Source organism: Palaemon carinicauda, chromosome 41 (genome assembly GCF_036898095.1).
Source record: "Palaemon carinicauda isolate YSFRI2023 chromosome 41, ASM3689809v2, whole genome shotgun sequence".
NCBI lineage: Eukaryota > Metazoa > Arthropoda > Malacostraca > Decapoda > Palaemonidae > Palaemon > Palaemon carinicauda.
Window position 1 is genome coordinate 32,716,550 of NC_090765.1, and position 13,017 is coordinate 32,729,566.

The 13,017-nt window shown below is 32.8% G+C and overlaps 1 protein-coding gene across 1 annotated transcript in view; it reads left to right on the forward strand.

Moving 5' to 3' along the window:
* The first annotated feature begins 2,002 nt into the window (after window positions 1–2,002).
* LOC137632389 (keratin, type II cytoskeletal 1-like) overlaps window positions 2,003–13,017 on the forward strand; it is a 34,067-nt gene continuing 23,052 nt past the window's right edge. The window contains exons 1-2 of the mRNA XM_068364323.1: window positions 2,003–2,153; window positions 4,747–4,907. Coding sequence (XP_068220424.1) covers window positions 2,003–2,153; window positions 4,747–4,907 — 312 coding nt within the window. The remainder of the gene's footprint in view (window positions 2,154–4,746; window positions 4,908–13,017) is intronic.

Genomic DNA, 13,017 nt, shown 5'->3' on the forward strand with positions numbered 1-13,017 from the left:
ATTGAGTACATTAACTTTTTTTGCAGGGAAGTTCTTTGAAGGACTTTCTCTCCTACATGTAGAAAAGCTACGTACGTTTGGCTTTATATTACTAAAACTCTGTCCTTTCCTATAGTTTACCTGAATAGTTCAATTGTTTTTCTCAATTAAACTTATTTATAATGATGTGTCTAGAACATTGCTATGTCTATAATTGAGTATAATAACTTTTTTTGCAGGAAAGTTCTTTGAAGGAGAATCTCTCCTACATGTAGAAAAGTTACATAAGTTTGGCTTTATATTACTAAACTCCATCATTTCCTCTAGTTTACCTGAATAGTTCAATTGTTTTTCTCAATTAAACTTATTTATAATGATGTGTCTACATCATTTCTATGTCTATAATTGAATATAATAACTTATTTTGCAGGGAAGTTCTTTGAAGGACTTTCTCTCCTACATGTAGAAAAGCTACGTACGTTTGGCTTTATATTACTAAAACTCTGTCCTTTCCTATAGTTTACCTGAATAGTTCAATTGTTTTTCTCAATTAAACTTATTTATAATGATGTGTCTACATCATTTCTATGTCTATAATTGAGTACAATAACTTTTTTGCAGGAAAGTTCTTTGAGGGACTTTCTCTCCAACATGTAGAAAAGTTACGTAAGTTTGGCTTTATATTACTAAACTTTATCCTTTCCTCTAGTTTACCTGAATAGTTTAATTGTTTTTCTCTATTAAACTTACATATACCGATGTGTCTAGATCCTTTCTATATCCATAACTGACAACAGTAACTTTTAATGAGGCAAGTTCTTTGAAGCACTTCCCCCCCCCCCCAACTATAATAAGTTATTAAGTTTAGCTTTAGATTACAAAACTCTTTCCTTTTCCCTAGTTTACCTGAAATAGTTGAACTGTCTTCCCCAATTAAACCTATATATACTGAGGTGCTAAAACAACCAGATAACATCAGATATAATGGCATAACAGACGCTATTAACAAACTGAAAGCTGCCGCCATATAATTAAAAAAAAACAAGTAATCATTTCTCCATAATATAAAAATACAAACCGTTCTTATATTCCGAAAGTAATCTTATATTCCTTCATCTTGCACGCCATTCGAGTACTCTATTTGCTTTTTTAAGAAAGGATGTCCAGCAAAGGGAACAGCCACCTTTGTTTTCAACAACAGCAACAACAACAAAAACATTTACACTGTTAGTGTAATCATTTGTACCGGTACACAGAACATCAGATCCCCATAATGCGAGGTATCTCATCAACACTGAACTCCTAAACAGAGACTGTAAAAAAAGGACTTAGGATAATATATCATATCTTTGTTTTCTTTCAACTATCATTTTGGAAACAATGAAAACAAAAACGTGTGAAGAAACTATCCACGAAAGAAAGATGGATATGTCACCTCTAGGATAAAGGAAGACTATAGGAAATTGGGTACCAATCACGAATTCTAAATCTGTTATTATTATTATTATTATTATTATTATTATTATTATTATTATTATAATTATTATTATTATTACTTGCTAAGCTAAAACCCTAGTTGGAAAAGCAGGATGCTATAAGCCCAGAAGCCCCAACAGGGAAAGTAGCCCAGTGAGGAAAGGAAACAAGGAAAAATAAAATAAAGAACAGTAACATTAAAATAGAAAGTGAATGGACCTCGCTATTCAAATCTGAAGAAAAAAAATAATTCTTTATACCCTTATAATTAAAAAATATTCGAATATTTACGCAAAGTATCTAAAGTACAGCGTATTACTCGAATATTATATCATACCCGATTTCCAAGCGAGCCAAAGGAACGCAAACACTGCGAAAAAAAAGAAAATAAAGTAAACATTACGCATAATCTGAAGTTAATAAATATTATATAATCAGCAAACATTCCACCCCAGTGGAAGCAGCCGCCCATCCGAATCTACATCTTTATGTCGGCTCCCCATTCTTGCAATTGTTGACAAATTGCCTTTGTTACTCGCTGCTGTGAATGTATGAACCAACATCAACTATTGGAGGAGGAGGAGGAGGAGGTGGAGGAGGAGGAGGAGAAGGAGGAAGGAGAAGAGGAGGAGGAGGAGGAGGAGGAGGAGGAGGAGGAGGAGGAGGAGGAGGAGGTGGAGGAGGTTCAGGAAAAATAGGTTGGGTCTGATAAGGAGAAAAATTACCGAAGAAATTGAGGTCGGGGCGTAAGACAGGACAAAGGGAAGGAAAAGGGGGGAGGTAAGAGGGTGTGGGGTGGAAGGTGAGGGAAGAAGAAAGTGAGAGAGGGAGGAGAGGAAATAGCTTGGGTTTGGAACCCTATGTTAAGGCCTTAGTAAAGGGACCGTTGATAAAGGAAAAAGAAGAAAGAGAAAAGTAAAAGGATAATATTTTAGTTCTGGAAAAAAACTGAACTATGTAATCTAGAGTGAAGGAGAAGAAATCAAATAACATAATAGTAAGTAAAGGCAGTTTAAGAATAAAAGCAAAATATACCACTGTGCAAGGCTAGCAAACTTGATAATTAAGACTTACGGCAATAAAATAACTAAAAGGTCAAAATTATTTTGTAGGATATCATTACTGAACAAATGGATAGAAGATAGACGTGAATACTGTTCAGCAATATAACAAAGACGGGGAAAGTAAAAAAAAAAAAAATCTGAAAAGTAGCACAGCCGAAACAGAAACCCAATACAGCTACGCAAAGAGATGGGAAAAATATAGGGTACACGGTAGGAATAGATAAAAATAAAAGTGAAAATACGATATATTGGAAAAAAAATAGAACACTGGCATAGATGAAAATAAGGCAATCCGTGGCCTGTTGGTAACGTCCTTGCCTAGTATTCGCTAAAATGGGTTTCGAGTCCCACTCAAACTCGTTGATTTCTTTGGTCGCTGCAACCTTATCATCCTAGTGAGCTAAGGATCGGGGATTTAGGGGAGTCATCAACAGCCATTGCCTGGCCCTCCTTGTTCCTACCTTGGGTGGAGAAGGTGCTTGGGTGCTGATCATATGTATATATGGTCAGCCTCTAGGACATTGTCCTACTTGATAGGGGAATGTCACTGTCCCTTACCTCTGTCATTCACGACAGCCTTTAAACCTTTAAATGAAAAATACGACTCAACGATGACCGAACTAGACTCAAAACATAGCAACTTGAAAATTAAGTAAAACTCGTATAAATAAATAAATTGAAAAAAAAAAAAAAAAAAAACCCTACGAAAATCCATTGTTTGGGAAAAGAAAATTGTGCAAAAAAATTTTGAATATCAAAGTAGAAAGGGCAAGGAAAGTGAAGGAATATACAAAAAAAGTGTTATAAAATTAAATAAAAAATTCAGAATAGTTACAAGTTCAGGAAGTAAAAGTCTACCAAAAAGGACGACTATTTTTATTTCAGGACCGATGAGAGAGAGAGAGAGAGAGAGAGAGAGAGAGAGAGAGAGAGAGAGAGAGAGAGAGAGAGAGAGATGAACCCCATTCAATACGATTTTAAGGAATAAATTGAGGAATAATATATAAAGTGGGGGGGGGGACTCTTGGGTCCAACCAGTTGAAGTGGCAACAGCTGCATCTAAACTTAAAACTTGAGCAAAAACTTGTGAGTTTTCTTAAGAGAAGAACCAATTCCAATATCTGATAAAAAAAAAAAAAAAAAAAAAAAAAAAAAAAAAAAAAAAAAAAAAAAAAAAAAAAAAAGGTTTCAAACAAGTTGAAAAGCATTCTGTATTACCTAGAAAACACACTCAATTTTATACATGTACACTATATACCTTTGTTCTGCAGTAGACTCGTAATGGCTGGTGATGATGATGATATATACCTATATATAAGCAAAAACACACACACCAGCGCGCACACAAGACATACATATATATAAATATATATATATATATATATATATATATATATATATATATATATATATATATATATATATATATATAAATATATACAAATATACATATATATATATATATATATATATATATATATATATATATATATATATATATATATCATTATCACCATCAACCGTTACTAATCCAGCGCAGAACAGAGGCCTCAGACATGTGCTTCTACTTGCGTCTGTTTATGGTCTTTCTGTGTCAGTCCACACCAGCAAACTTTCTTAGTTCGTCAATACATCGTCTTCTCTTCCTTCCACTGCTTCTTTTACAGTCTATAGGGACCTCTTCTGATATTCCTAATGCCCATCTATTGTCCGTCATTCTCATTATATGTCCTGCCCATGTCCAGTTCTTTTCCTTACATGTTGTTAGATATCCTAACGTATCCATGTTGCTCTTTTCCTTTCTATCTCTCAGTGTTATTCCCATCATCATACTTTCCATAGCTCTCTGAGCTTTAACTAGCTATTGTTCTAAGGTTTTAATAAGGCTCAAAGTTTCTGATGCAAAGTTAATACTGGTAGAACCATCTCATTAAATACTTTTCTTTTTAGAGAAAGTGGCATTTTACTTTTTATAATCTCGTTTTGTTTACCTATATGCTCGCCATCCCATGCTTATTCTTCTTTTAATTTCCATCTCGTGTATATCACTGGAAGAATCATGGTTAGGATCAAATGCATCAAAGTGCACGGCTGAGTGAAGGGGATGGATATCAAAAGAATATTGTCTAGCGATTTGGGATATTCATATTTTCAATTCGGGAACGAAATTTGTTAAAAAAATTAGTCAACCAAATTAAATAAATGCATTGGTTATTTGTTGTTGCAGTGATAACATTCCCTACTAGTTCAGTTCAGCAAACTACGATCAATGCAAAGGACAGGCCAATTGAATTGCTCAGTTCAGAGTTCATTAAAAAATGTAAGCCTAAGAATGATGAGTATTTTGATGATGACAATATAATGAAATCTTTAACATGTGGCCAATTGGTATGAATTAAACCAAACTCTAAATAAAATCAATAAACAAATATCGAGAGAGAGAGAGAGAGAGAGAGAGAGAGAGAGAGAGAGAGAGAGAGAGAGAGAGAGAGAGAGAGAGAGTTTTAAATGGTTGAACTTCAAAGGATTACCTCGTCAAGCCCTTGAGGCGCTTAATTACTTTGAAGGTGTAGGCCTACTGTACATGTGACATACAGCGTTCAACTAACTAGGATTGTAGTATCCTAATGAAAACGTCTCTGTCTAGCATTCTACCAGACTCGGGTTCGAGACCCGCTCAAGCTCGATAGTTTCTTTAGTGTCTGCAACCTTAGCATCCTTGTGAGCTAAGGATGGCGAGTTTGGGGGAGCCTATAGGTCTACCTGCTGAGTCATCAGCAGTCATTGCATGGCCCTCCCTTGTCCTAGCTTGGGCGCTGATCGCATGTATATATGGTCAGTCTCTAGGGCATTGTCCTGCTAGGCCATTGGCACTGTCCCTTGCTTCAGCCATTCATGACTGGCCTTTAAACCTTTAAACCAGATACATTAATTCACTGATAAAATGGTAAGAGGTATACTGGAATTTTATGTATATTCACACCTACAAATCATTTCCCCCCTTGCTTTAAGAGAGAGAGAGAGAGAGAGAGAGAGAGAGAGAGAGAGAGAGAGAGAGAGAGAGAGAGAGAGAGAGAGAGAGAGAGAATCAGCAACAGCAAAGGGGGAAAAAGCGACTGTTGACACTACCTCTTTGCACAAAGTTATTAAGTTCCTGTGTCATTTCTCTTTCATATGCAAATGACAGAGCGAGAGAGAGAAAGAGAGAGAGGGGGAGAGGGGGATGGGAGAGGGGTACAAGGTAAAGAGGGGTAAGGAAGAAGAGAGAGAGAGAAACACAAACAGACAAACAATAGGGAAGGACATTTTTCCTTTTATGATAAAAAAAAAGGGAGGAGTTTGCATATCAGGGAGAGGGCAACAAATAAATAAAAATTGAAGATACGAAAGGGAAACTAAAACTAATAAGGAAGAAATCATTGCAAATGCGACTGCAATCATTGAAGAATTTCAATTTCACGATCAGCACTATCAATAATTAATGACAGACTGATTGTAGACGGCCATTCAATTCTTCTCTAATTTACACATAATTTAATTTCAGTTTAATATTTATTCTATAGGCTGTTGATTTTTCGTAAATAAACAAAGTTCAGTAAAAGAATATTAACTCAAGTCCACGGCATCTTGATATGTATTTTATTAGCGTATAATGGGAATAACAGCCATAAAATAAATTGACCGTAAGCTGAATCATGTTCGAAGATGAAGACTTGTAAAAAATTAATAATAAGGTCTGACTAATCAACACGATCATTATTACCGATTCAACAAGCTCCTTAAGTCAAGGTAAACTAAAGGTCCATGGTATTTGTAGTTCATATTTCCTTAAGTAACTATGATGCAAATTTTTCTTTTCTTATTTTTTAATAATAAAGATCGGGGGATTTAGATAAATGAGGTGTTTGATAAATATTGCTTTGACGATAACTATGACAGAACAAATGGAAGCAGGAGGATAGTTTTCAACTCTCTCTCTCTCTCGCTCTCGCTCTCTCTCTCTCTCTCTCTCTCTCTCTCTCTCTCTCTCTCTCTCTCTCTCCTCTTCATAGGCAGAGCAGAACCAAACTACATATCTGAATATTCATTCTAATACAACAAAGCTGGAACTTATCTGCCATTTCCAATATAACTCCACCCAAAATGGACGCTTTGGTCGTTATAGCAAGTTCACTCTTAACGTAATGGAAAAAAAAAAAAAAAAAAAAAAAGAAGAAGAAGAAGAAGAAGAAGAAGAAGAAGAGAGAAGAAGAAGAAGAAGAAAAAGAAGAAGGATAACTACAGTAATACGAATAATTCGGGATAGCGGGAAAGTGAAAATAAATAAAATGTACTTTCATCAGCATTAGCCTACATCCTTCCTCATACTAGGATCACTGCGAAGTCAAAATAATTGATATACTGGGAAAAAAAAAACACCACTAACGAATTGTTATTTGAGGATCACGTTTTTATCTCATTAGGTAGCGACGATTGATAAAAATTAAATGTTTTTTTTATATAATGTCAATACAATTACAAGAATAACATCATATTTGGTATAAAAACTATTCAAATATTTGAAAAAAAAAATTGACTATTTTAATACGAATAAGAGAATAACGTCATGTTGGGTATAAAAATTATGTTTAAACCAAGTACTCACAATTATACTAAGTATATGTTAATACAAAGCATAGTCAACATTTCGCTGAAGCAGACGATCAAAAAAAAAAAAAAAAAAAAAAAAAAAAAAAAAAAAAAAAACACGTTTGGAAAGCAATACAATGAGAGGTGTTTGTTTAGGAAGAGAGGAGGGTAGTGTGACTAAGCCAAACAACCGTTTTCACCTATTTCTAAAAGCCCAGCTGCAGTAGTATTATTGCACGGATTGACTCTCAATTCGGTGGTGGTGTTGGATCCACGCCTATTACCTTCCTCCTAATATCAGTTATGCAAGGTGGTTGTTAGGTACTAACAGAGAGACGAGGTGAATGCAAAGTTAAGTCTATTCAACAGATAACGACCTTATATACAAGCAGTTTGAGAGCAAGAATGTCACAAAAAATCAAACAATCTAAATCAAGCGATGGCAAGCATTAACAGGTTGTTCTATTATATATCAGCGTGGGAGAGAGCGAGACACAAAAGAACAATAAAATTACATTGTATGAGTGTATGAAACCACGTGCGGTTCACATTCCTGGCTTAGATGACACTGAGTGATAACAAAGAGAATGACAGCGTTATCAAACATCCTTTGTTCATATCAATATGTACACAAAGAATGATACTATTACACACACACACACATATAATATATATATATATATATATATATATATATATATATAATATATATATATATATATATATATATATATATATATATATATATATATATATATATATGAAAAAGATAATACAGAAAAATTTCTGCAAAACATTTGGTAAAGAATAGAAGTGTCTTTAGAAGCAAAACTAAAATTTTAATATGGTATAGTTGAGCAAAATGCTTCAAGTGGCAAGAGCAGCCTCATTTATTGTTTGTAATAACATTAACAATGTAAGCAGCATTGCCAATATGCACTTCAGTGACGTAAAAGAAATTCCTGTCAATATAAATACAAATGAAAATTCCAAATCTGGCCAAAAACACAAAGCAATGTCATTGCAATTCAAACTTCCAACCAAACATCAACATTACCCGTCGAACGTCAACAAAATACTTTCATTTCTTCATTCCATGAGGGGCTCTTTCCTTCTCGTTTCCTTCTTTCCCCTTCCCTCTAAACTTCCTCCATCAACACTCATCTCATTATTCAACATCATTCATCCTCCCAATTCTTTTTCCCTCTCGGCTTTCTCTCATTCATTCATCACGAGACGCGATCTTGTGATACCCATTGAGAGACAGGGAAACAAATGATCCCGGAGACTCTTGACTTTAACGACGTCTGAGAGAGAGAGAGAGAGAGAGAGAGAGAGAGAGAGAGAGAGAGAGAGAGAGAGAGAGAGAGAGAACAATTTCCATTCAATCGGCATCCCCCAGTTGCAGTTTCACAGCAATTATCATTTTTATACGCAACAGATGTGGATGGACAGATAGAAAGTATTGTTAATTCAATTACTGTCTTCAGTTCCCATCCTAGTCTACGAAGCATTGTGTGAGAGAGAGGAGAGAGAGAGAGAGAGAGAGAGAGAGAGAGAGGAGAGAGAGAGAGAGAGAGAGAGAGAGAGAATATTCATCAAATTCCTATCTATACAGCCAATCAAGTAGCTATTTGCGAACGAGATCGAATATAAAAAGGCAAAAGAGTTCAATAATAATCAAGACAAGCAGCATTAATCCAGATATGACATACCATCCGGACAGACTTTACATGTATCTAGAGAGCAAGATGGGTAAAGTCCTGACTGGCATTGTTTAAATTCAAAGGCACAGGTTCGAGTCCTGACTCAGGTAGAAACACATCATAAGATAGGCAAAGTCTTGACCGGGTTTATTTGCATTCAAAAGCATAGGTTCGAATCCTGACTCAGGTAAAAGCACTTCATATGATAGGCAAAGTCTTGACTGGCTTTGTTCAAATTCAAAGGCACATATTCGAATCCTGAATCAGGTGGAAGCACTTTTATATAATAGGCAAAGTCTTGACCGGCTTTGTCTAAATTCAAAGGCATAAGTTCGAATCCTGACTCATGTAGAAACATTTCCTACGATAGGCAGAGTACTGACTAGCATATGTTCGAATTAGATGGAGAGATAAGGTGAAAGATAATATGGAGTAAAGAGGTTTGGTAGAGGATGATGCCTTTGCTAGACGGTATTGGAGAGGGCACATCCGGCAACCGACCCCTTAATGTAGGGGTAACGGTGGAAAAGAAGTTTATCGATGGAATATTACATCTAAAATATATCGTCTTACATTCATTTTCATCTAAATCAAAATATCACAGTAAAACTCTGTTTTTATTTTATGTTTTAAGGGGTAAGAATTTGCTGCCAGAAATTTTTGGATGATGATTTTTAAGAACATATGATATTGCATTTAGTCTGAATATCAAGAATTCTTAGTCGACATGGCATTGAAAAAAAAAATTATGCACCTGGCAATGAAATCTTTTGATCAAGATAATTTTTAAGTTCTATCATATAATGACAGATTTCACATTTTACAAAAAATTCTGAGATGTTTTAACGTTAATGTAGCATCAGAATTTCATCAACAGTAAAATTTATTTCGATAAAGAACTCGTCATTTCATATGTAGGTTACATAAATTATATTCCATGCAATCACTGATAAGAAATATAATGGTCAAAATGCTTAATAATTGGTTGGTAACCAGAATACAGTCAGTATGAATATTATGTCTGAATGATCCTACAGCCTTAATTTTTCTTCATGGGGATACTTATTATATTTGTCAATAAACTTGAAACCAGGCATTCCATTTATTCACTATAGAAATTTATTAAGCCTATCATTTAAGTATATATACACACATCAACGATATATATATATATATATATATATATATATATATATATATATATATATATATATATATATATATACATACATAATATATATATATATATATATATATATATATATATATATATATATATATATATATATATATATATATATGTGGGTTTGTATGTACGTATTTTATATATATTATATTATATATATATATATACTATATATATATATATATATATATATATATATATATAATTATAGATAGATAGATAGATACGTACATAATTATAATATACTTTGCGTCAATAGGCGTAGGAGATAATGATGAATTATAATATATATAAATTTATATATGTACATATATATATGTATATATATATACATATATATATATATATGTATATATATATATATATATATATATATATATATAATAATATACACACACACACATATATACACATATATATATACATTATATATGTGTGTCTGTATGATGTTTTGGGAAATAAGCAGACCTAAACATTTGAACATATGTTTATAAGTTGGTAAATAAATACCAAAAGAAAGGGCTTACAAAAGAGTTCGGTAACCACTTACATGTGAAAGTACTCACGCAAAAGTACCGACTTTCACTTTAATCACAAGTTCCAATAAAAATATCGCAGCTAGGAGCGACTTCCTGATCGCTTTCAAGGGCTATACCTCACACTGGGTGTTACCATAAAGTAGCGGACTTCTCCAGAAAAAAAAGGGAGTTATAAAATGGGGTTGTCAGTGATCCTTTGAGAAATGGATTAAAAATATAAAATCCACGTAAGACAACTTGGATTTAAAGATAAAAATATGACAAAGTAATAAGTATGATTTTCATAGAAAGAAACTTACAAAAATAAACAAATTAAAATTACTAAGCAAAATGCCAGTGATCCTTTGAAAAATGAAATAAAAATATAAAATCCAAGAAAGGCAACTTGGATTTAAAAATAAATAAGAAAAGGGAATAAGAATGATTTTCATAGAAACTTACAAAAATAAACAAATAAAAAAATTACTAAGCAAAATGTCAGTGATAGTTTGAAAAATGAAATAAAAATATAAAATCCAAGAAAGACAACTTGGATTTAAAGATAAAAAAAAAAAAAGGAATAAGAGCGGTTTTCATAAAAAGAAACTTACAAAAAATAAAAAAAACAAATAATTACTAAGAAAAAGAAAGAAGAAAAATATATATGAATCGGATAAACATCAAAATGCAAAACGATACCTTACAGAGAAAATTATTCACAGGGGAATTGCACAAAGGACGATTGTGCGCAAGCATAAACATTCTATGAAATGCCATGCAATACAATCATAACTTTTAACGAATGAATAGTCCCCTATTTAATCAAGACACATCAAACAAATGCAAATTTCGTTTTGATTCTAAAGCCTCGCTTACGTTTTTTCCTGGATATCGGGAATTTCAATCAGTTTACATGGCAACGTTGTTACTGTTTTTAGAAGGATTTATTGTTAATTTTTTCTTATCATAGAGGTCCCCTTTTTGTTTGGTTCATTTGTTGATGTCGGCTACCCCCCAAAATTGGGGGAAGTGCTTTGGTATATATATGTATGTATGTATTTCCTTTCCTCACTGGGCTATTTTTTCCCTGTTGGAGCCCTTGGGCTTATAGCATCTTGCTTTTTCAAATAGGGTTGTAGCTTGGCTAGTAATAATAATAATAATAATAATAATAATAATAATAATAATAATAATAATAATAATAATAATAATAATAATAATATAGAATCATCAAAATTAAAGTTTATTTATCATTGTTATCATTGGTAATAATACAAGGAAAAGAAATATTTTCATCTAACAATTACAACAATAATATTGCAATAATAGTAATAGCGGTTTATTAAGCTCAATAAAGCTGGTCTAGCAATATCAAAATCATTTTACTCTTAATTTTATCACTAATTTCATAAAACATATTTTGTTTTTTATTGTTTTCATCGTTTCTTCTAATTGCCAAATCTTCTCTAACAAATATTTTCAAGGATAATATTTGCTCTTGTTTCCATAATGTTCTAGATGCAAGATATCTCACATGAAAAGCACGAGTAGTAACAAAAAATTCATACGTATTTCTGCATTCCTCATTACAAAAAATTCATACGAATTTCTGCATTTCTCATTACAAAAAATTCATACGTATTTCTGCATTCCTCATTACAAAAAAATAATACGTATTTCTGCATTTCTCATTACAAAAAATTCATACGTATTTCTGCATTCCTCATTACAAAAAATTCATACGTATTTCTGCATTCCTCATTACAAAAAATTCATACGTATTTCTGCATTCCTCATTACAAAAAATTCATACGTATTTCTGCATTCCTCATTACTATCTCTTAAAAAAACAATATCATACAATAATCAGCAGAGGTTTATCAACAATGTATTAATATTTATCGTCATAAAAAAGAGCGATAACTGTGACAGCATTATCTCCTGGGTATGAAAAAAATAAAACAAACCCAGGTGTGCTGGGTTTAAACTTTTAAGGTAATTATCTTAGTTTGAGGTAATTTGAATGGTTTCAAGGTAATTTGTAAGGGTAATAACATATGTGAAGTAATTTCGTTTTACTAGCTACAAATTTAAGGAAATTGGGAAAGCTTTAAAGTAATCTAAGGTAAAAAAAGCAGCAGGATCTAAGGTAGTGGCCACATGCTCAAGTTTAAACCCTGCATGTTTGAGTGGTTTCAAGATAATTTTTAAGGTAATAACATATGTGAGGTAATTTTGGTTTTACTAGTTTCAAATTTAAGGAAATTGGAAAAGTTTTAAGGTAATCTAAGGTAAAAAAAAAAAGCAGCAGGCTCTAAGGTAATGGCCACATGCTCAAGTTTGAACCCTGCATGTTTGAATGGTTCAAGGTAATTTGTAAGGTAATAACATATGTGAAGTAATTTCGGTTTTACCAGCTTCAAATTTAAGGAAAGTGGGAAAAGAAAAAAAAGCGGGAA